This window comes from Sorex fumeus, unplaced genomic scaffold (genome assembly GCF_029834395.1).
Source record: "Sorex fumeus unplaced genomic scaffold, SorFum_2.1 ptg000166l, whole genome shotgun sequence".
Lineage (NCBI taxonomy): Eukaryota > Metazoa > Chordata > Mammalia > Eulipotyphla > Soricidae > Sorex > Sorex fumeus.
The window spans coordinates 3107974-3131955 of NW_026606223.1; the positions used below are offsets into that span (position 1 = coordinate 3107974).

At 51.9% G+C, this 23982-nt stretch overlaps 1 protein-coding gene and 1 non-coding gene across 2 annotated transcripts in view; both read left to right on the plus strand.

The window, feature by feature from the left end:
- BCAS1 (brain enriched myelin associated protein 1) overlaps positions 1-23982 on the plus strand; it is a 138026-nt gene that overhangs the window by 22144 nt on the left and 91900 nt on the right. The window contains exon 2 of the mRNA XM_056107467.1: positions 14727-14808. Coding sequence (XP_055963442.1) covers positions 14727-14808 — 82 coding nt within the window. The remainder of the gene's footprint in view (positions 1-14726; positions 14809-23982) is intronic.
- TRNAD-GUC (transfer RNA aspartic acid (anticodon GUC)) lies at positions 13398-13469 on the plus strand. The gene has a single exon. It is a non-coding gene; the product is annotated as a tRNA-Asp (tRNA).

The following is a 23982-nucleotide window of genomic DNA, read 5'->3' on the forward strand; positions in this document are numbered from 1 at the left end:
TCCTTTCATAATCACACGGACATTTTACTCATCCACCTCTGTATATGTCTGTCATCTCAGCACTTGGTACAGTGCCAACACACGGTCAGTGCTTGATGAATATTGGAAGAAGGGTGGATGGATGGATGGTGAATGGAGGGTGGATTGATGATGGATGGATAATGGATGGATGACAGATGAATGGGCGGATGAGTGGATAGATGCAGAATGAATACGTGGGTCCATGAATGCATGGAGGATGGATTCACAGATGCATCAAAAATGGATGATGGATGAACAATGAATGGGTGGATCAACAGATCCATGTATGGGTGGATGGATGGATGGATGGATGGATGGATGGATGGATGGATGGATAGATGGATGGATGGGAAATTGGTAGGTGAATGGGTGATTGGGTGCTTGAATGTATGGGATTGAGAAGCTAGGTGAGGTGAGTAACTGTTTGGGTGAATGAATAGAACAGAGATGATACTAGGAGGTAGTTAATGCAGATATGACAGGAGCTTCCACCTTCTTGGAATTCAAAAAAATCAAGTCTTCAACTATTGTAGGTCCATAAAATCATGTCAATCTGTTGTTGGTAAAGAAAAGGAAAATCATATTCTCCCTTTCTCAGAATAAAAAAATATATATTTGGGGGGAATTCGTTTCCTCTTCCAAGATGACCTAAGTTGCTAATATTAATTGAGTTCACTCTGATGAAAATATGGTTCATCTGGATAGCATTTGTGTACTATCCTAAGAGTCTGAAACCAGGTCTTCCCTCGTTGCTTCTGGTGGGGGCAGGTGGGTCTAGCCTGGTTGGATGTCTGACTGGAAAATCATGGCTGAAGCATTGATTTTCTATATTATGGGGCCAACATGTTCAAGGAGCAAAGACTTCATCATGTTGGTGGTTGGTCTGAAAGGCACATGATAAAAGCATTTCAACTAATATTAGATAGGAGTTTGAAATTTAATTCCGTCACGTGCGTTGATAACTTTGCTTAAATTCTCTTCGTTTTTCTTCATCTGAAAAATAGGAAGTAGGAATCCTAGAAAAACCAGTATTGAAGAATACTTGTAGGAGCTAAGAAAAATGTTCTGTGTTGCCATTGTTCCACTACAATAGGTTGGCATTGTACCGGCCGCTGGAAGGTCTCCAAGCTTTGACACAAATACTTTCACTTCAAAAACTAAATGATTAATAGCGCACAAAGGTCATTTCACACATTATTATTATTATGTACCAATGGTGATAAAGGAAGAAAAGTCTCACATTTTATCTAAAGTGAGCTCCTATGGGCCAAAGCTGTAGTACAATGGGTAGAGTGTTTGCCTTGCTCCATCCCTGGAATCCCATATGGTTCCCAGTCTATTGCCAGGAGTGATTCCTGAGTGCAGAACCAGAAATAACCCCTGAGCATCCCAGGTGTGGCTTAAAAACCAAAAGAATTCATTAAAGGGACTGGAGCAATAGCACAGCTGGTAGGGCATTTGCCTTGCACGTGGCCAACCCAGGTTCGAATCCCAGCATCCCATAGGGTCCCCTGAGCACCGCCAGGAGTGATTCCTGAGTGCAAAGCCAGGAGTAACCCCTGAGCATCGCCAGGTATGACCCAAAAAGCAAAAAAAAAAATTAATTAAAAATAAACAAAGTGAGGGCTGGAGTGATAGCACAGCGGGTAGGGCATTTGCCTTGCATATGGCCAACCCGGGTTCGAATTCCAGCATCCCATATGGTCTCCTGAGAACTGCCAGGAGTAATTCCTGAGTGCAAATCCAGGAGTAACCCCTGTGCATCACCGAGTGTGACCCAAAAAGCAAAAATAAATAAATAAATAAATAAATAAATAAAATTTAAAAAAAAACAAAGTGAGCTTCTAAAGACCATTAAATAACCAAAGTAATAAAGGCCCAAATAATTCCCGGGATGACATCCAGTTCTGAACCAGTGTGTCTACTGGTGTCAAAGAGAAAGTCTAGATTTTACTTAGTTCTCTTTTAACAGGGTGGGGGGGGGGAGGGGGGGCCTCATGGGATGGGGGGGCTCTTAGGTGGGCTATAGGTGAATGGAAGACCTTCCTTGGCATGTATTCCATTGCTTTCAATTGTCCCCCCGATTTTTCTAAGATGGGAGCCACATTTAATTTTCTTTTAGGAATGTATGAAATAAAATTGCCAGTCAACTTCTATATTATGGGATATCATGCCTGCACCCCAATATTCCTGTCTACCGGGAACAGTAATAATGGCAGGGGTCCCCCGATTCCCATTGCCAACTGCAGTCAGAGCACAAGAAGGCAGCTTGGTCAGCACCTGTAGCTTCCTACATCTTTTTTTTTTTTTGGAGGGGGGATGGGGGGTTGTAGAAACACCTGTTGGTGCTCAAAGCTTACTCCTGGCTCTGTGCTCAGGGATCACTCCTGGTGGTGTTGGGGACTAAACCTGGGCCAGCCACTTGCGAGGCAAGCACCCTCCCCTCTGCACCATCTCTCCAGCCCTTCTTCCAACATCTCCCACCCAGCGCATTTGGGGGTTTGGGGTTGGGCACACCCAGCAGCCAGGCTTGCTCCTGGCTCTGTGCTCAGGGATCACTCCAGGTGGGGCTCATGGAAAATATTTGGTGCCAGGGATCCAACCTGGGTCAGCCACATTCAAAGCAAGCATTCTTACTTGCTCTACTGCCTCTCCACGCCTGTCCCATCCGTCTGTTTTAAATAAAGTTTTATTGGGACACCGCTGGTTTCTTTATTGGTCCCTGATCTCTGCATAAGTGGCCAACGTGGAAGGGCTCTGGCAGAGGGTGGGGGTGTCGGCTGGCTGCTGGCTCGTTCCTGGACCTGTCTCTGCTCACTGGTGGTCCTTCCCTGACACAGGCTGTGGGGACCATGGCCTTCCCAGAGCTCTTCCTCCTGGAAAAACCAAGCGAAACAAAAAAAAGCACAATCTCTCTCTTTCTTTGTAAACAGCACCAGGTCAGGGTGGAAGGTCTTGCCTGCGACCCCGTGAGCCTGAAGCTCGGCTCTCTGGGGCCAAGGGGGTCCTTACTTGGAGACAGTGAGACAAGTGTCTGGCCCAGAAGAAAACCAGAAAGAACCCGAGTGTTCTCTCGGCTGGGGGGAAGTGGCCGTGGCATCCTGCCAGCTCCTGTTAGCGCAGTGGGCAGAGCACCCCATCCCCATCCCCCTCCCCCACTCACCTACCGTCCCCCTGGGCTCTGTGATTGACAGCTGGAGCTTCGGAGTGAGGCAAGGCAGGGGCATGGGACGGGACATTTGGAGCATTCAGGAGAAATTGTGCTGGTCCCTCCTCGTTGCTCCCAGAGGGAGGCCTGCTGGCCTGCTTGGCTTTGTCCATAATGGACTCACGCTGGGAGAGTGTGTGTGTGTGTGTGTGTGTGTGTGTGTGTGTGTGTGTGTGTGTATGTGTTCAATGACACCAGCCCCATGAGTGGACTGTGCCTCGTCACCTCCCGGAGGCCAGGTCTATATTTAACCCAATCAAGGAGGCACGCAGGGCGCGTGGATGAGCCTATTAATAAGTAAAGCCACGATAATCACCCCTTTGCGCCTCTCCGGCATGTTTTCGCAAGAACCCAGCGTCGTTGGACCTTGCTGTGTTTCCCTTTCTGTGCGGGCCACTGGGAGCTCTCCGCAGCCAACCCACACAATGCTCACGTGTGTTTATGACTCTGAGTCCAATCGAGCGGCCCACGCTGGAGTTTCTCTCTTCTAGTGCTGTTTTTTGCTTGTTTGTTTGTTTGTTTGTTTGAGGTTCCCCCAAGGGGGTGCTCCAGACCCCAACAACCAGGCCAGATATGTCAACACTGAGACCTGGCAAGGCGATGTTTCTCGGGTGTGCAGTACTGGGGATCAGACCCAGGGTCCCACACATGCGAGGCCTCTGCTCCAACCCCTGGAGCTAGCCCTGACCCCCCATTGGTATTTCGAGTTCCTGCATTCTTACCTGATGCCCCATAAGATACCTTGGTAAACAATCTGGCCGGAAGCACAAGAACTCAAGGGCGATGAGGCTGCCTCCCCTGGAGGGAGGAACAACGTCCCTTTCATGCCAGGCTCTGTCCCCAGGGCAACGAAGCCCCCACAGACCTGCACCCCAGGTCCAGGCCCTTTGGGGAGGGGGTTGCTGCCCCCTTCCGACCCAGGTGTTGGGGTGGGGGTGGGGTGGAAGGACCGGATGCAGGGGAACCACCTTCCACTCTCACAGACCGGGTCTGCCCTGCTCTGCCCCTGGGAAGGGAAATGAATGGCCGCAAGAGCCCAGGGCAGGCGCCCCAAGGGGAGCCTCAGACCTCTCAGAGAAACACAGTGTCCACTGGAGGGGCAGGGACGCAGGCCCCGCCCTCTCGTGATTGCTCTGCCCTAGGCCAGCCAGTGCCCTGCAGACCAGGAAGCAGAGGGAAGAAGACAGCACGGTTGGCAGCACCAGTGAGAAGCACAGGCTGCCCGGGCAGGAGACGCCACCCAAGACACAGTGACTGCTTCCAGGGCGGACCAGCAGAGTTGGAGGTTTGTAGGGGACCAGGGAGGAGAGTGCAGAGGCTGGGGGAAAGGGTGGAGGATTACCCCAGCTCTGCTCTCTGAGGGGGCATGCTGTAGTCCTGGGCGGGGGAAGAGGGTGAGAGCCTCAGTTTGACCTTCTGTGAAATGGGCTGGTGCTAAGGTACAAAGATGGTACAGGCCAGAGGGGCTGCAGTAGGCTGAGTCCTTGAGCATCGTTGCAACCCTGAGGCTGGGGTCAGTGCCTGTAGGGGCTGGAGGTGCGTCAAGGGAGACCCCCTCGGGCAATGTCCAAGGAAGCGGAGAGGCCAGGAGGTCTGGCTCTGTGGGGTTCGCTCTATAGAAATTGTCTTTGGGAAGAACCGCCGGCCTCCCAGGGGGGCTGTTGGGTTTGAACCCCAGATGTGGGACTCTGGGAATTTGTGTTGTCCTCTGAAACTCTGCTTCCTGCCTGGAAAGACAGAAGTGATGGGATCAGGGGTGCCCTGGGGGCCAGGCTGACCGAGCCTGTCTCTGCCCACAGGGAGCAACCTGGGCACCCTGGGGCAGTGACTGCCTGTTTCTAGCCTCGGGTTTTCCCATCTGTGAAATGGGAACACAGTTTGCTGAGACCCAGGGGGCATCCCAGGGGGCCAGTGCACGGGAGTCCCAAGCTAGTCGGAAATACACCCTGGTAAATACTTGCTGGCAGATACTCACTGGTGGATACTCAGCTGATACTCACTGTCAGGTACTCGCTGGTGACTACTCTCTGGTAAATACCACTGGTAAATTACTCGCTGGTGAATATTAGCTGGTACTTGCTGGTAAATACTCACTGGTGAATACTCGCTGGTGCATGACTCACTGTTGAATACTTGCTGGTGCTCCCTGGTAAATACTTACTGGTGAATGTCTGCTAATACTTGCTGGCATTCTTGCTGTGTTTTTTTTGGTCACCACTTCTGGGTTGTCAATGGGAGGGAAATGCCGGGGGCCCAGGGAGGAGTTTGCGGGAGGTGGGAGGGACCCACAGACTCAAGATGGACTGAGGTACTTCCGGGGGTGCTGAATTAAAGAGATACCCCGAAAACAGGCCAATAGGAAGAATTATATATATATATATTTTTTCAAGGCACTGTAGCACTGTTCTCCTTTTGCTCATCAATGTGCTCGAGCAGGCCCAGTAACGTCTCCATTGTGAGACTTGTTCAAGGCACGGATTCTAAATTGATAAATGAAGACCCCCAAGGCCAGGATGCAGGGAAAGAAGGGCGTGGATCAGACAAACAGCACCCACTTGCCTCGGCTTTAAAGGCTGGGTGAGACCAGGAGCTTCTCCTCCGGGACTGGGCTTCCCGGCACCCCATAAAACTAACACCAGCCTGCAAACATGCCACCCGGACCCCTCCCTGCCGGGTCCCGCCCGACCGTCGGACCGCCGGGGGTGTGCCCCTGAGGGCTCAGGGCTTCCGGGTATAGGGTGTGCCCACCTGTCCCCCTAAACCAGAGTCGGGTGTGTGCTTGCTACTGTAAAGGGGTGGAGCTCAGGCCCAGGCCAGTTCCCTTGTGCAGAAAAATCTGTCCTTAACTGCAAGAGCCCAGTAGAGCTGGTTCCCAGGATTGGGGAGTCACAAGGGGCGGCCTGGGGGGTTGGGGGTGCTGCCCCTCCCCTCAGCACATCAGCTGCCAATGGGGAGCCTGGGTTGATTATCAGGGTACCAGCCTGAGTCAGGGAGCCCGGTTCAAACCCTCCCTCGGCAACTCTTGGGACTGGGAGGTGGGCATGGGGCGGGGAGGGGGCATCTCTGCTCCAACCACCCGCACTCGGGGCTTGAGAGCTCAGGGCGCACGTGCAGAGTCAGGCCTGCCAGCCTTGGTACTTCTTCCCACCAAGCCTCAGTTTCTCCATCCATGTGGGGAGCAGGAAGGTGACTTGGAAGGGAAGCGACCAGACCAAGGGCGAGCTCTCCAATGCGGGGACCCGGGCTGGCTCTTGGGGAGCTTCTCTGTGACTCCGAGCCTTGGAAAGTTTGGGGGGCATCATTGCCTTTCAGCCTGGGCATAGCTCTCACCCTCCCCGAACCTTGCTGGCCCGGCGCACAGGAGCCCTTAGGGGTTGGCACTTCTTGGCATCACCTTCCTTAGGGATGTTTGTGGCAACACGAAACACCAACGTGAGAGCTTCTGGGAACATGACAGGTGCATATGTCCTAAGCTGGACACTCGCCACCAAACCCCCCACCCCACTCCGAGATGCTGCCCATACTAGGACACCACAAGGACGCCCCTTCTGCTTGACCAGCAGCTGCACACAGCGGGCGAGGTCTTGGAGAGAGCCCGGAGGCTGCACTTCTGTCCTCCTGGGCCACCCCCGAGCCACACCAAGCCTCCTCCTGGAACCGGCTCCTACTCAGGGTGGGGTCCAAAAGAGGTGAGGCTGACAGACCCCCGCGTGCCAGCCGGTTCTGCTGGGCGTGCCGGCCTAGCAGCGCCCCCGCCCCCCAGGCTGTGAGGAGGGCTCACCTGCGTTCCTCTGCATTGATCGAGGTGTTTCTGTTTGCCTGGTGACTCACCTTATTGCCCGTCCGCCGCCAGGACGTCCCCCTTCCGCTCCACACTTGGTCAGCCGTCTGCTATCTGGACAGCTGGCAGCATGGGGGTGTTACCTTCCTTCCACCCAGGAGGAGAGACTGTAGTTCCCTGTAATGAGGATGACAGCAACACCTCCAGAGAGGGAGGATCCCCGGGGGACATCCAGAGTGGCCCTCAGATCCCAGAGCAGAAGGATGTGACATCACATGGGCACGAGGAAGCACCTTCTCCCCTCACTGCTGCCCAGACCCCGGCGCTAAGTCCTCCTGCCACGAGAGTTGACAGTTGACACGACTCACTTGAGACTGGATCTCACTCCAGACCCATGAAGGGTTTTGATCTCTTCTTGCAAGAACAGATCTGCCAGGGCCCGAAAGAGATGTGTGAGGGGGCCGGAGCGATAGCACAGTGGGTAGGGCGTTTTGCCTTGCACACGGCCAACCCGGGTTCGATTCCCAGTGATTCCCAGCATCCCATATGGTGCCCGAGCACAGCCAGGAGTAATTCCTGAGTGCAGAGCCAGGAGGAACCCCTGAGCATCCTTGGGTGTGACCCATAAAAGCAAAAAAAAAAAAGTTGGGGAGGCGCTAGCCTGGCATGCAGTTGGCCCAAGTTTGATCCCTGGCACCCCACAGGGCCCCCCAACCCAAGTCCCACCATAATGACCTTTGAGCACAGAGCTAAGAGTAAGCCCTGAGCACTGCCAGGTAGAGCAGATATGCTATAAATCCCACGCATGGGGCATATCTGGGGAAACAAGTAGTGGTCTCACGAGGCAGAAGGGGCAGGGCTGGAGCCATAGCACAGAGGGGACGGTGCTGGCCTGGCATGCAGCCAACCCACGTTCATTCCCAGCGTCCCCTCTGGGTTCCCGAGCCCACCAGAAGTCATCCCTGAGCACAGAGCCAGGAGTCAGCCCCATGCAGAGTATCCGATTCCCCCTACTCTTTGGGGGAGGGGAGGACAGACCACCGTTTCCTCGCATGGCCGTGCCCAAGGTCATTGCCTGGTGGCTCACGGCCCTGCAAAGTCTGTCCCCTTCTTGCTCGTGGTCCCCTTGGAAGGCACTGGGGTGCCAATCCCCCAGGGAGCAGGGTCCACCCCTGGCTGCCTGGGCTTCCTCCACAGGGGCCCGCCTCTGCAAATCCAGTCGTGTGGTGAGGTGGGGACTTCGCCTGTGAATCTGGAGGACCCACAGCCCCAGAGAGTCCAAGCTCAGCTTTGGGTTCAGGGAAATGCACAGGCAGGCAGAGCAGTGCCCTGTGGGGGGCGCTGTTGCTACTACCAAAGCCTGGCGCTGTGGGGTCTTCTCACTGAAGTCACCTGCGTTATATAGAGCCTCATGGTGCCGTGCCTGGTTCACTACTCTTAGCAATCGTTGATCTTGTATTTGGGGGAATCACTCCCAGCTCTGCACTAGGGGTCACTCCAGGCAGTGGTCCGGCTGTCTGATCCAAACAGAGCCAGTAGCCTGCAGGGCCAATGCCTTGCCCAACCTCATCCCAACTCATGCTCCTAGGGGCTTGGGAGCTGTGGGACCACCACCCCCCTCCCACCCCCTCTTCTTTGCAGCCCAGAGGCTGAGCCACACCCAGTTGGTCAGAGCCTGACTAGAACCCAGGCAGACGGCACGCAGCCAACCCAGGTTCGATCCCCAGCATTGTACAGGGTCCTCTGAGCACCGCCAGGAATGATTCCTGAGTGCAGAGCCAGGCTTACTGAGACCCAAAAAGCAAAAAGAAAATAAAGAAAGTTTATTTTAATATATATTAAAACAAAACAAACAAACACTGTCCTCCCGTTGTTCATCAATTTGCTCGAGCGGGTCCAGTAATGTCTCCATTGTGAGACTTCTTGTCACTGTGTTTGGCATACTGAATACTCTCGGTAGCTTGCCAGGCTCTCCGAGAGGGGCAGAGGAATCGAACCTGGCTCGGCCAGGCTGGCTGCATGCAAGGCAAACGCCCTACCGCTGTGCTATCACTCCAGCCCAATTAATTAATATATATATATTTGCTTTTGGGGTCACACCCAGCGATGCACAGGGGTTCCTCCTGGCTCTGCACTCAGGAACTACCCCTGGCAGTGCTCGGGGGACCCTATGGGATGCTGGGAATTGAACCCGGGTCAGCCGTGTGCAAGGCAAACGCCCTACTCACTTAGCTATTGCTCCAGCCCCAAGAAAGTTTATTTTTAAAAGAAGTGGGGGGGTCCCTATTTTTGGTATGTCACTAGGAGACATCATGCTGCTCTCCAGTGGGAGGGATAAAAGGCCACCATGAGCTCCCAGACAGGGTCCCTCTGGCCACACACCCGTGACCTTCCCAGCCCCACCCAGCGTGAAGGGGACTACAGGCGACCTTTCTCTGAGAGCTGCGGGTGCCAGGGAGGACGTTAGTCACGGCTCTGGCTTCCACCACTAGAGGGCAGCAGCCCCCCACCCTGAGTCTGGAGCCTCCGATCTGTCTCCAGGTGTTTCTGAATATCCCCTGCTGGGCAGAATGGAAACTATTTCTCTAAAGATAATGGTAAGAGAAACTCCAGCACCCTATTTAATTTAATTTTATTTATTTATTTATTTTGCGTTTTGGGTCACACCCAGAGATGCACAGGTGTTACTCCTGGCTCTGCGCTCAGGAATTACTCCTGGCTGTACTTGGGGGGAGGAGGGGGCGGGGGGGGGGAACCCTATGGGATGCCCGGAATCGAACCCGGGAAATAGTTTTCATTCTGGTCAGTCTGAGGACAAGGGCCCTTTCCACTGCCTCAATTCCTTACTTGCAAAGTAGGTCGAGATGGCTCAGGTGAGCCTGAGCACGAGGCAGAGGACTAGAAAGTAAACAGCCCCCTAGGTGGCGGCTGGATCCTGGATGAAGACCCCCTCTCCGACCCCTGCCCCCTGCCACTCCCCAGAAAACTGTGCTTCGGAGTGACCGTCACTGTCTCCCAAGCAGATTTTGTTTATGGAAACCAAATGTGAATTTCCCATAATTTCCATGATCTAGTTCTCTTCTGACTTTTCTTCACCACCTACAAATCTAAAGCCCAACGCTAGTTCGCCTGAAACTGTTGGCTGGATTTCTCCCCAGCAATTCTCCATGATGGATGCAACTTATGCTAGCGCATGTGCATTCTTGATCATCGACGATCAAGGATCAGGGACGCTGTCTCATTTGCCAAGGTGTCGAAAATCAGATGGGCTGGTCACGTAATGAGATTTAAAGACGACCGCTGGACTAGAGCTGTTACCGACTGGATTCCACGGGATGTCAAAAGACCACGTGGCTGCCCACCTATCAGATGGTCAGACTTCTTCGTCAAGATCATGAACGATCGGTTTGAGGCCCTTCATGTTCCCGGAGCGAACAGATGCCATTGGGCTACACTAGCACGCGACAGGGACAAATGGAGACGTTACTGGCGCCCGCTCTAGCAAATCGCCGATTAACGGGAAGTTAAGTGATTCAGTGATAATTCTCCACGGGCCTTTGCACTGGAGGGAGGAATATTCTCTTCCTACTTCCCCATGGTGGGGTGGCAGTGATGAATTTCGGCAAGTACACAGACCATAATGGGGATAACTAGAGAGTTTTAGCTTTGCCTGGCTTCGTTAGAAGGCTTGGTTAGGAGACATCTAAAATTCTCAGATTCTCTTTCTTGGTTGAGGCAGAAACCCTTAGAAAATTGGGTGGAAGAATTATTTTTCTGACCTTTTGCTCTGCTGATTACTTGAGTTTATTAGGAAAATGACACATGCTTTTTACTGATGGAACATTTTCTGTAATGAAACCTTATTTTTCTTGCAAAAAACAAAAATTAAAGAAATAAAATTCTCAGATTCTCTTAGGCATCAAATTCCCCCTGAGAGCAGAGACTGGGGGCCCTTTCCTTGGTGCATTCTGGTTGCTAAGCACTTCTACAAGAGCCTCAGGCCGAGGGCAGAGGCCTTGGGTGCTTCTGTGTTCAGCTACAACCCCAGAGTCCCAGAGAGCAGAGATCGTGTACGTGGGCTCCATTGGACTCAGGTGGGTGCAGAAAGGAAACTTCTAGGTCATAAGGCAGCCCTTCTTTAGAGCAGCTGCAAGAGTCGGGCCCTGGAAGCAAAGTCGGAACCATATTCTGGGTGCCAGCCTGTATCCTAATGTGTGCTGGGGTGGGGGCTTGGACTTTTGGAGACATGAATTCCTACTGGAGGAGAATACAGGGAACTTTCCAGTGTCTGGGAACCCATGTTTTAATTTTTTTTTTTTTTGCTTTTTTGGGTCACACCCAGCAATGCTCAGGGGTTCCTCCTGGCTCTGCACTCAGGAATTACCCCTGGTGGTGCTTGGGGGGACCCTATGGGATGCTGGGAATTGAACCCAGGTCGGCCGCGTGCAAGTCAAACATCCTCCAGCCCCCATGTTTGATTCTTGTTTCTGTTTTGCCTCCAAGTTGGGTCAACTGCCATTGTCTCTGGTTACCAGCCCGCTGGACACTGCCATCAGGCAAGCATGAGTTTGTTGGGTGCTGGTAGCACTTGTGCCAGGCATGGAGAGGCAACTAACTCACACATGCAAGGACAGACAGCGGGACAAGCAGAGAGAAGGCCGGGCAGGCAATGGTCCGTGTGCGGACTGACAGGGCCTCTGTGGGGTCCCTGCCCCTCCACCCCCCTAGAGTACAGCCTGGCTGAGTCTTGTTCATTTACCTCCCAGCTGTGGGCCCGCGCCTGGCACGGAATAAGTGCAGAGCCGGCGCTCAGTATGTCGCTGTTTCATCAATGAATGGCTAAAATCATAAGTCAAAGAAATAGCCATGCAAATGCTACTAAGTACTACAGGAAAAAAATGCCCATGCTTGGTGGGGGCGGGGAGGGGGCTAGCTTAAGGATCGCAGAATAGAAAAAAAAAGAGCATCCTCTCAATGGTGGTCTTTGCAGAAAGCTGCTCATGCGAACAGCTGTAACAGGTCATTTCATTTTCATTTCATCATCCTGTTATTCGTCGATTGCCTCGAGCAGGCCCCAGTAACGTCTCCTTCATCCTAGCCCTGAGATTATATTCAAGGCTCTTTAGGAGAATGAGACCCATCATTGTTACTGGTATTTGGCATATTTGGTACGCCACGGGGAGTTTGCCAGACTCTGCCCTGTGCGCAGGCTACATTCGATAGCCTGCAAGTTTGTCCAAAGTAGGAATGAGATAATAAGATGTCATAAATAAAAGTTCTGATAAGATGTCTCTGAGTCTTGGCCGCTGATGGGATTACACGGCACCAGGGGACCAGGTGGTGGGTGTGACCCCGCCTACTGGAATTTGGAGGATCTGGGTGGAAGATGCTCGACTCCAATCCGAGTAGGCTTGGAGATCTCAGCCCCGGAACCCGCGTGACTTTGTCCTTCTGCCAGTACCTTCATGGGTGCGGAGAGTGGTCTCAGCATGGTGGTGGCTGGTCCTGGAGGTCTTCGGCTGCCGGAGCCCTGGTCGGGGCGGGGAGGAAAGCTCAACCCGCTCCCCTCCAAGGGCCCCGGCGAGGAACAGCCAGGCATGGGGGCAGAAGACTGCACCGTTCTCGTCCGGGAGCTGGATTTTAAGAGGCAGGAAAGGGTCAGCTTGCACTGAGCACATTTTCCATGAGGATAAAGAGTCCCCCATCTCCTGATCGCCCCCATGATTGGAAACGGGCTCTGTCTGGCTCCAGTTCTGGCTGGTGAAGGGGTCCAAGCGCCTCCATCTCTTCCCCCATGAAGAGAGCCGTCGGTCTTTCTTGGGCCCGTGACCAAGCCCTGGCAGCGCGGGTCCTGGTCTCTGTGCAGGCACCCTGGTGGGGGGGGGGGGGTGTGCAGGGAGACTTGAGTGTGTTGTGGGCTTAATTCCTGTCTCTCCTCCGCTGCCGCAGGGGCCATGGGGAACCAGCTGAGTGTCCCGCGGAGAGTCGAAGACCAAGAGGACCAGCCAGACACAAACACACACAAGGTAGGGAGGACTCCGGGCACCCGGGACAATGTCACCCTCCTCGAGAGCCTCACCAGGCACACACACACACACACACACACACACACTCTGGCCTGAGAACTGTCAGCGGTGACTGTTGCTGCTGTATATTTATTTCACCTTCCAGATCCATCAGGAGGACTGGTTTAAAATATAGGCTCCAGGGCCAGAGCAATAGCACAGCGGGCAGGGCGTTTGCTTTGCACGCGGGCCGACCTGAGTTCGATTCCCAGCATCCCATAGGGTCCCCTGAGCACTGCCGGGAGTAATTCCTGAATGCAGAGGCAGGAATAACCCCTGTGCATTGCCAGGTGTGACCCCAAAAAATAAAATAAAAAAGTCTTCCTCGTTAGTATAGTGGTGAGTATCCCCACCTGTCACGCGGGAGACCGGGGTTCGATTCCCCGACGGGGAGATGTTGAAGATCTTTTTGGGCTGGAGCGATAGCACAGCGGGTAGGGCGTTCGCCTTACAAGCGGCCAACATGGCCGACCCGAGTTCGATTCCTCCGCCCCTCTCGGAGAGCCCGGCAAGCTACCGAGAGTATTCGATATGCCAGACACAGTAACAACAAAGTCTCCAATGGAGACGTTACTGGGCCCGCTCGAGCAAATCGACGATCAACGGGAGGGCCTTTCCCTTACCTTTTACAGGCTCCAGGGCCAGAGCAATAGTACAGCAGGCAGGGTGTTTGCCTTGCACGGGGCCCACCCAGGTTCGATTCCTCTGTCCCTCTCAGAGAGTCCAACAAGCTACCGAGAGTATCCCACCCACACGGCAGAGTCTGGCAAGCTCCCCATGGTATATTCGATATGCCAAACACAGTAACAACAAGTCTCACAATGAAGATGATACTGGGCCTGCTTGAGCCAATTGATGAACAACGGGAGGACAGTGCTATAATATATATAAACACATAAGGGTCAACCTTCAACAACATGTTAGCAATCTCTTACAGAAGGGCTCAATGGCCCCTGGGTAAAATACACACTTTCCTCTAAGGAAACTTTCTTGGATCACTTTCAGTGGTTTATTCAGAACAAACGATACAAAATGAATTATTTCAGTTCTGCTTTGGAACAGGGTTGGGGTTGGAATGGGAATATCCCAAACATGGTGGTGGGAAGGTGTCATGGTGGTGAGATTAGTGCTCGAATATTAAATATAATCAAATATGGTGAACTAATTTATAAAAAAATGAAATTTAAAAAAGAAGAGGAAGTCCTTAGCACCACCGAGTGTGGCAATCAACCAATCAATCAATTTTTGCAATCAGTGACAGGAGGGGAAAAGACAGTCAAGGCGAAGGTTCTGCAGGGGCCCCTGATATGGTTGGGGGGGGGGGTGCGATGGGAAGGCAGTGGGAGACCGCTGACCCCCCCCCCCCCGCGTCCAGACGGACAGGACAGAGCATCTGTCCAATGGGCTCATCCCAGGAGGGCAGCATGGACTCCAAGAGCAGCCGCATCAGGACCTGAGCTTGGGGGGGGTGGGACAAGGGAGGGGTCTATCTGTTCCTTACAGGCCTGGTGGACAAGAGGGGACACTCAGAGATTCTGCTGCCTCCATGTCCAGGGTCATCCCCCGGCTCTGCTCTGGAGACGCTGCCTCGAGTTCCGGTACACCCACCACCACCAAAGACCAACTGACGGTGCCCCTTGCTTCCTTCCAGGTGACCTCTGGGGATGACCATGAGCACAGCGGGGGTCTGGTGACCATGGTGTCCACGCACACGGTTCACTGCTATGACGAAGGTGGGTGTTGCGCTGGAAACGGGCGCCAGGGGCTGCCTTTGGCAACACCAGCATTAGGGGCCCTGCCCTGCGGTGACAGAGCCTCCCAGACTGCAGGAGGTGGTGGGCACTCGGATGTGGAATATAAAGACAAAAAGAGGGAAATAAACTCACGACACTAACTCCTCGGCTCAGTGAAAATTGCCGGGAAGGATGGGGAGAAGGAGCAGAGGGCATCTGTGGAGTTGGGGGATAATCACGCAGACGGTATGAAGGGAACCCCTGAAATTCCATAATTATTGGAAACCAGTAAGTCCATGATAACAGCAAATTAAATTTTGAATTTAAATTTAAAAAGATCTATATTTAGATATATTGACCAGGAAGGCCAATATGCTTGTCTTTGGCCATCCACACTGTGAACAAACATGATTGCCACTCAATGCCTCTCTTGCAAACCACAGGACCCAAAAGGAGAGAGAGAGAACAAAAGGGAATGCCCTGCCACAGAGGCAGGGTGGGATGGGGGGACGGTTGGTGGGAGGGATGCTGGGACCCGTGGTGGTGGAGGATGGGCGCCGGTGGAAGGATGGGTACTTGATCATTGTATAACTGAAACCCAAGCACAAAAATTTGTAAGTCTATAACTGTACCTCATGGGGTCTCACTAATAAAAAAATAAAATAAATAAATATATATATAAATAAAAAGAATGTCAGAGGGTGGGGCCGGAGCGATAACAGCGGATGGGGTGTTTGCCTTGCTCGCGGATGACCTGGGTTCGATTCCCAGCATCCCATATGGTCCCCTGGGCACCGCCAGGAGTGATTCCTGAGTGCAAAGCCAGGAGTAACCCCTGAGCATTGCTGGGTGTGACCCAAAAAACAAAAACAAAAAAGAATGTCAGAGGGTCAGTCACTTCAGCAATGGCCATTCATTTCTCCCAGCTCTGGGGACAGAGAAGCCCAGGGTACCAGCTTGTCTGGTTCTTCTTCTTAGTGATTCTTCTTCTCCCGTGTCCTCCCATGGTGAAGGGGGACAGGGGCTCCTAGGGGCTCTCCCATGAGGCCACTAATCACATCCAAGATGGATCCACCCAGGATCCTGGCCTGATTTTCCTCCAAAGCCCCGCCTTCTAACATTCGCACTGTAGGGGTTAGTAAAATATTTCCAACGTAGATGTTTCCAGTGTAGAAAACGGGTGATGCCAAAGATAGGTCCATCTCAGGGATGTCTAAGAGTAACAGAGAACTCCGATATGATTCGATTTTTATCAAAACCAGCGAGGACAAACACCACCTCTGTAGGTGTGACCTGACAAGTTCGTGTTGGTCTATGCGTGAGACACGCGGGACCACAACTGAGTGTTACTTGCAGTGAGGGTGAAAGGGAAGGGGAAGCACTGAGAGAGGAATCAGTCTGGGTAGTGGGCACGTTAAGGGGAGGTGGGGAGAGCCCAGAGGCTGGAGCTCTTGTTTTGCTGGCAAGGTCCCCAGGTTCAATCCCTACCTTGACACAGCACCCCCGCCCCCAAGTATCACCACTTTAGAATGAGTCCCACTCACCATTCTAGAATAGCCCTCTAGGCATGCTGGGGTGACACCAAACCCATGTGGATTGTTACCCACTTAAGGAAATAGTCCAAATGGAATAGCTACAGTGTCTCCAAATGCCATGCTTTCTCCATGTTGGAGTAAAGCCTGGCTTTGTGTTGAAATTCCCCTTGTATGTTCCAGAACTCTGTAGGCAGAGGCATGGAGCACGGAGCAGAGGGGGAAATCGTAGGGCCACAAGCATGCTCTTGCCTGATCAGACTCAGAACCACCCTTTCCAAGATTCTAGAACATTCTTCCCCGAGCCCTTTCTCCCAAGCATGGGAATAACTGGTACCTTTGACCCGCGGAATGCTGAAATCCAGCATGCCCACCGCTCGATATCCAGGCGGATTGTCTTGTGCTGAGAGCAGAGAATTCCTCCCCTCGCCCCCTAAGCCCCTTTTTTCCTTCTGATGCATTTTGAATCCGCACCGACATCTGGCTTTTGAATCTGAAGAAGGAAAGCATGACATCTGAGCCTTCGGTGAAATGTTCAAATCTAACTAACATCTTCCTTCAAGCCCAAGATCTGCCACATGCGTCCTTATTTCGAGACCTCTGAAACCACAAATGCATCTACACCACACAGCCAGCGTGGTTGTTTGAAGTGCCAGTCCGCTCGGGCACATGACCGCGACAGGCTAGCCCTTGCAGCTCCGCTGAGGTCTTCCTGGGGTTTCCCAAGGGTCCATGGTAACCCTTTGATATTCAAATATAGTCCTCTTTTGAAGAATGCCTGTGTTGTCATCTGCCTCCCCTTTTTATTCTCCCTTCTTGGATGAACTGTTCAAACTCTCCACCCTCCACCCCACCCCCCAGAATTTTCCTCCAGCGACTGTCATATGGGATCCAGGGCTTGACACGGAGGTGAACTCCTGCCTCCTTTTGCAAGATCTGCAATTTCCCTCTGCAGTTAATCTGCATTCCATCTCTGCCTTCTCTCCTCCCTATTCTGATAGATCAGCACACACACGCGGGTGCGGTGTGGCATATAGGAAGAGTTGGAGCCTGAAGATGTAGGATAACATTGGATTTGTCCTTTCAGCCTTGCCGTAGGGAACTTAGGTTTATCTGGTTACACCCATCACAGTGCTCCTAGTCACTCCCATTCCGTTGTTTATCTGTAAACTCTTCTCTGCACCCTCCCCCCCAACCAGTTAATCATCTTTTTCCCTAATCAGATTCTGTTCATTTGTAAGAGCAGATCCTCCCAAGGACACTGAACTTGTAAGTTATGTCTTTTGCATAGTTTACCTTAAAGCAATGTCCTTTCTGGACCTGGACACAGGAAGACAGTTAATATGATGCTTTTGTAACTTGGGAGTTAATTGACTCCGAATTATATTTACTCCCGGGCATCTGCTTTCCCAACTCAGTTTGTGTGGAAGTGGACATTTCCTGTGTGCATGAGATTCCCACCCTAGTCTCTGCTTCCTTCTCGAACCCAATGCCCCAGGAGGAGTCAGACCACGAGCCCTCAGAAGAACCCAACCCCATCTTGTCCTTTGTCCCAACGATGCCACACTCAGTTCTTGATCTCCACCTGTGTGGCGGGCCTGCCTTCTTCCACACGCCAAGTCTCACTGTGCAGCATGAGCTCAAAGCAAACTGACCTCTGTCCCCCCCCATTCAAGTGGGGAAGAAGCCAGAGGGCCATTAATAATAACCCTCCGATGCTCTGCGGAGCCTCCCGAGGGATTGGGGTGAGTGGGCTTAAGGAAGTCAGCCCTAAGGCCTGAGGATAGTGAGCCGGCCCTGGAAAGATCTCTGGGGAGACGTGTGCAAACAGGAACAACTGGTGCAAAGGGCTTTAGGGAGCACAGACAAGTTGGGGTGTGAGCAGTGCAAGGAGGTGGAGACGACTCTGGAGTGTGGGGGGTTATGACCAAGTGTACCTCACACGGTCAGGTCTCCTTTGAAGAGGCCCATGCTGAGGAATGACCTGATCTAATTTTTATTTTAAGAAACATATGCCAGGAGGCTGGAGCGATAACACAGCGGGTAGGGCGTTTGCCTTGCACGCAGCCAACATGGCCGACCTGGGTTCGATTCCCAGCATCCTATATGGTCCCCCGAGCACCGCCAGGAGTAATTCCTGAGTTCATGAGCCAGGAGTAACCCCTGAGCATCGCCAGGTGTGACCCAAAAAGAAAAAAAAATGAAAAACATATGTCAGTGGGGCTGGAGCGATAGCACAGCGAGGAGGGTGTTTGCCTTGCATGCCACTGACCCAGCTTCGATTCCCAGCATCCCATATGGTCCCCCAAGCACCGCCAGGGGTAATCCCTGAGTGCATGAGCCAGGAGTAACCACTGTGCATTGCCAGGTGTGGCCCAAAAACAAAAACAAAAATTAACATATGCCAGAAAGACAGCACGGAAGTTAAGGTGCTTTCCTTGCATGCAGCCAACCCCAGTTCAACCCTCAGCACCACTTAGGGCCCTCTTGAACCCACCACAAGGGGCCCCTGAACACAGAGCCAGGAGGAAGCCAGCCCTGAGCTCAGCTGGGTATGACCCAACCCCCATGCCCAAAAAACCATACACCAGTGTTTCCCAGATAAGAGAAATTGTGGATTTTTGTTTCACATGTACATTGTTTTGCCAAAAAGTGAAAAAAAAAAAAATCCAAGATTGCAATGAGCCAGTCATCCTTCCTCTTGGCTCTCTCCCTCTCTGTTGTTCTGGCTCTTACCACCCAACGTTGCTGGGAATCGGAACTTTGAAATCTGCAAACCCGGGGTCAAATCTAGACTCCGCTGTTCTGAGCTGGATGAGATGAGGAGGAGAGCTAAGATTTGCGGGACTTCGGTTTTGCCCCTGCCTGGAAATGGGGGTTGGGTTAGCCCCTCACTCATCAGTCTGCTGATGAGCCAGAACGGGATATTTCTGGCCGCAGAGGGCATTTACCCCAAGGCACGGCACCTGAGAAGCATCCCGTGCTGGTTAGCTAGTGTCTTGACAGTCGCACCAAGAGAAAAATTTTACTCTGGCACAAGGAAAACACAAAAGATCACATTTCCTTGGCAATTTCAATACAAACATGTGTTTGTGTTAAATCTGTGATTAAAGCAGCTTCACTTGGACTAAGAATACTTAGTTTTCAGGAAAATTGGCATTGGTTTGTTTTTTTTTTTTTTCCTGGCCAGATTTTTAGATATCTGAGGCTAAATCAATTCTCATCCTTACTATCTTTAGAAGTCGCTTCTGAGGACACAATTTTGTAGGGAAGCCAATGGAATCATTCCTTTCCTTATATTTAGTAACATAGACCAGAAACTGGAGGAACCGTATCAAAATTTCACCAAAACAACTAGAGTTCACCCAATACCTAGCACCTCTCAACTTGTAGTTGGCCCCTGAGAAGAAAATCCTCATCGTCTCACTCTGTCAAAGGCATCTTGTCCTTTGCCGTTTTACAAACACTCTTAGGCAGAAAAATATCAGCAACTGGCCCAAGCCTCATTCTTACTTCTTAAAAGTTAACTCCAATCCTCTGAAGCACAATCCAAGCCCTTCACGGTGAGTGCTTCACCCAGGATGCCCCTAGAAACAGATTCTCAAGCAACACCCTTCCTCAGTCCAACGGCCTCGAGTTGCATGGTCTCTGCAATATTAGATTTTCTTAGGCCAGAGAACACAACAGAAATCAATCCTGGATCATAAGGAGCTTCCCTTGCCTGTCTCTCTCTCTCTCTCTCTCTCTCTCTCTCTCTCTCTCTCTCTCTCTCTCTCTCTCCCCTCTCTCTCTCTCTCTTGCTCCCTCTCTCTCTCTCTCTCCCTCTCTCCTCCTTCTCTCCCTTTCCCTCTCTCCTCTTCTCTCTCTCTCTCTCTCTCTCTCTCTCTCTCTCTCTCTCTCTCCCTCTCCACACTCCCTCCCTCCCTCTCCCCCCCACCTCAACTGCTGCCAAATCTTACACATTGTTTTCCTGGAAAGTCCCCTCAGCATGTCATCTGTTTACTTTATGAGAGAACTTGTTTGATGGAAGCCAGATTCCTCCCGGGGTTTCTGCAGGACCCGGGACTCAGTGCTAGTCATCGGGAAGGGGCTTTTGGTTCTTCCCACAGCCAAGCCAGGAAGGCGTGGAATCAGCCCCGTCTCTACAAGAGCAGAAAGCCGTCACCCTTGTCACCCACACATTGCGCTCAAGCGTGCATTTTGTGTGTTGTATGTGTTAATGTTTCCAGAAATATTTTAGTCTTTTTTAAACGTTTCTCTAAGGCCTCTGTTGACTGTCAGCTACTTTCCCTAGATGAAAAATGTTCTTTTTTGTGGGGGATGGGTGGGTTTGGGTCATGGCCAGGGATGCTCAGGGATTATCCCTGGCTCTGTACTCAGGTGTCACTCCAGGTGGTGCTTGGGGGACCATATGGGATGCCAGAGATCAAGCCTAGGTCAGCCATGTGCCATGCAAATGCCCTACCTGCTGTACGATCTCTCTAATTCCAGTTTTTTTCTTCATTTTTATTGAGAAAATCAAGTGCAGGTAGGCGCTTCGTGTTTCTCACCGACTCCTGTTTTATTCATTTTCCCACCTTCCTCCTGCTTCAAATGTCTCCTAGACAAACTTTGAGTCTGGCGACAATTCACCAAGGGAACAGATCATGGCTATAATTGACCAATGAAGCGAAGACCAACTAACTAATCCCCCCTTTCTTTTCACCCAAATCACTGCATACGTGCCATTTTTTTGTTTACTTTATTGAAACATTACAAAGTTGTTCATAATGCAGTTCTTACAGGCATTCAACGTTCCCACACCCTCCCACCGCCAATGTGACCTTCCCTCGACCACTGTCCCCAGTTTCCCACCCACCACCCAAGCCTCAGCTGGGACAAAATGATTTATTTCATATTGCTTATTACAATTAAATAGCCAATGAAATGATATCAAAATTCTGCAGTGAAAGAATCTGTGAAAACTGTTACATCTCACCATGGGACCATTAAGTCATTGTCTGGGGATTTATTGTTTGTTGCTAGTTGGTCCTTCTGGTTATTGTTTTTGTTTGTTGAGCTCAGTTGGCTTCTGTGCTACTTTCCCACCTAATTTGCCGTGTTCCTCCTAAGCTGTCAGTATTGTGGAATTTGGAGGGGGTCTCGTAGCCACGCACGCGGCTACAACTCCAGGAGCTCTAGGCTCTGGAGAACTGGGCTGATGAGTGAACCCAGTGGCAATTGTGGAGTGTGGATGTGGCCATTGGGGCTTCCAGAAGTCCAGGGCAGGTTATGGGGAGACAGCCCAGACCCCACTCTGAGAAGACCTCCAGAGTTCTCAGCCTGAAAACGGGGGTACCTGGAACTTTTGCCAGTTTGGCAGCTCTGCAGAGATCAGCCATGAATCAATGACTCGGGCTGTTGGCATGGGGGCAGCTGTGGGGTGTGGGGTGACTGCCGGGGCTTTGATAGGGCAGGGACCAGGCTTGCCCACTTCCCAAGGGCATCCCCGAGTTTTCAGCCAGAAGACCAGTGTGCCTATGAGTTTCAGGAGCTTGGTTTGTATCTCTTCCGAGGAAAGCCGTGAGTCTGAGACACAGGGCCGATGAGTTTAGGTAGTGGTGGCATGTCGTGTGCTTGATTTTAAGTGGCATACATCTTTAAGAGAAATTCTATTGTTATTGGCCAGCATTAGGCACAGCTGGACCAAGGTGCTGTCACTGGTCATCTTCTTTTTTTTTTCTTTTTGGAGCAATAACACAGCGGTATGGCATTTGCCTTGTGCAAGGCTGGCTCGGCCGAGCAGTGTTCGATTCCTCCGCGATTCCTCCGCCCCTCTCAGAGAGCCCGGCAAGCTACCGAGAGTATCTCGCCCTCACAGCAAAGCCTGACAAGCTACCGGTGAAGTATTCGATATGCCAAACACAGTAACAACAAGTCTCACCATGGAGACGTTACTGGGCCGGCTCTAGCAAATCAATGAACAATGGAAGGACAGTGCAGTGCAGTGCTTTTTTGGGTCACAGCCAGCAATGCACAGGGGTTACTCTTGGCTCTTCACTCAAGAATTACTCCTGGTGGTGCTCAGGGGACCCTATGGGATGCTGGGAATCGAACCCAGGTTGGCCGTGTGCAAGGCAAACGCCCTCCCCGCTGTGCTATCGCTCCAGTCCCTCTGGTCATCTTCTTTAATCTCTTGACTCTGGTGTCTTCGGTGCTGGTTCTGCCAAGCCCCCCTCCTCCACTTAGCCTTCCTGCTCATTTGTCACCACGTGGGAGAAGCACAGCTCAGTGCGGCTCAGTGAGAGTCAAAGAATCCCTTTGCGTCAGCCTGGCAGTGGCCAGACACCCCCCTAAGCAACCTTTCTAGCAAGGGAAAGAGAGGCTCTACGGGAGAAACCTGGGAACAGGTTTTCCCCGGACACAGCCTGGTTCTTGCAAGTTTACCAAAGATCCTTGACCAGTGATCCAACACCCAGAGCCACCGTCTGGCCCAGGCTGCTTTAGCGTGAACCTTAGATGCCTCCTCGGTAGACTCGAACCTTCTTCAAAGCCACGGATTGGCACCTTCTGAAACTGGGAAGACGTTTCTGTTAAAGATGTTTTCTCTGGTTGTCGTATCCTTACGTATCTCGAGCTCCTTTGGTTTCCAGTCCGGGGAAATCTGAAAGGCAGCAATGAACGCTCTTGGCGTTCTGCAGATCCTTCCCATCCTGACATTGAGTCACTCCCTGGCATCTCCCCTGATTCCTCTTCTCCCACACAAAGCACCCCCTCGGGTCATTCCCATGCCTGCCAGGTTTGCTTCTGGGCACCCCTCCCCCTCCTCCATCACTTCCTTACCCCACACTCTCCCGCCCCTGCCTTCCCAGGGGTAACATTTACCTGGCTGTGGATTCCTGGGCCAGAGAAAGGGGAGAACCAGCAGAGACACAGCAGGTCAGGGAGGACCCCGAGTGCTTGTCCCCATCTTCTGTCTCGTTTCTCCTCAGCTCCTCGATGCTTCAGGAGATGCTGCTCTGGCCAGAATCCAGCTCTTGGTTCTCATTTGTCTGCTCCTGATGCCAGGCACAGTGACAGTAAAAGTGGGCAGATTCACTGGCTAAGAGTCATGTGTGTATGCATGGCGCGGCGAGCATTTGCCACTAGATGGATTAATAAGTAACATGCAGAGACACAAAGGAATCTTGATTCACACACGCACACATACACACAAGCATACAAACACACACATGCACACATACACTCACACACATACAAGCATACAAACACACATGCACACACACTCACACACATACCAACATACAAAAACACACGTGCACATACACGTACACATGCACACACATACAAGCATACAAACACATACACGTGCACACACACACACATACAAACACACACGCACACACGCACACATACAAACACATACCATACTGGAGACAAGCATACAAAAACACACACACACAGACACACATACACACACATGCACACATACACTCACACACATACAAACATACAAACACATGTGCGCACACACACAAATATACAAACATTCACACACACGCACACCTTTCTCTTTCTGTTGTCCTACAAGTTTTCAGACAAGTGACTGACTCTCTAAGGCACCCGCAGTGCTGTGGGGACCCTTCCTGGGAACCGGAGGCTC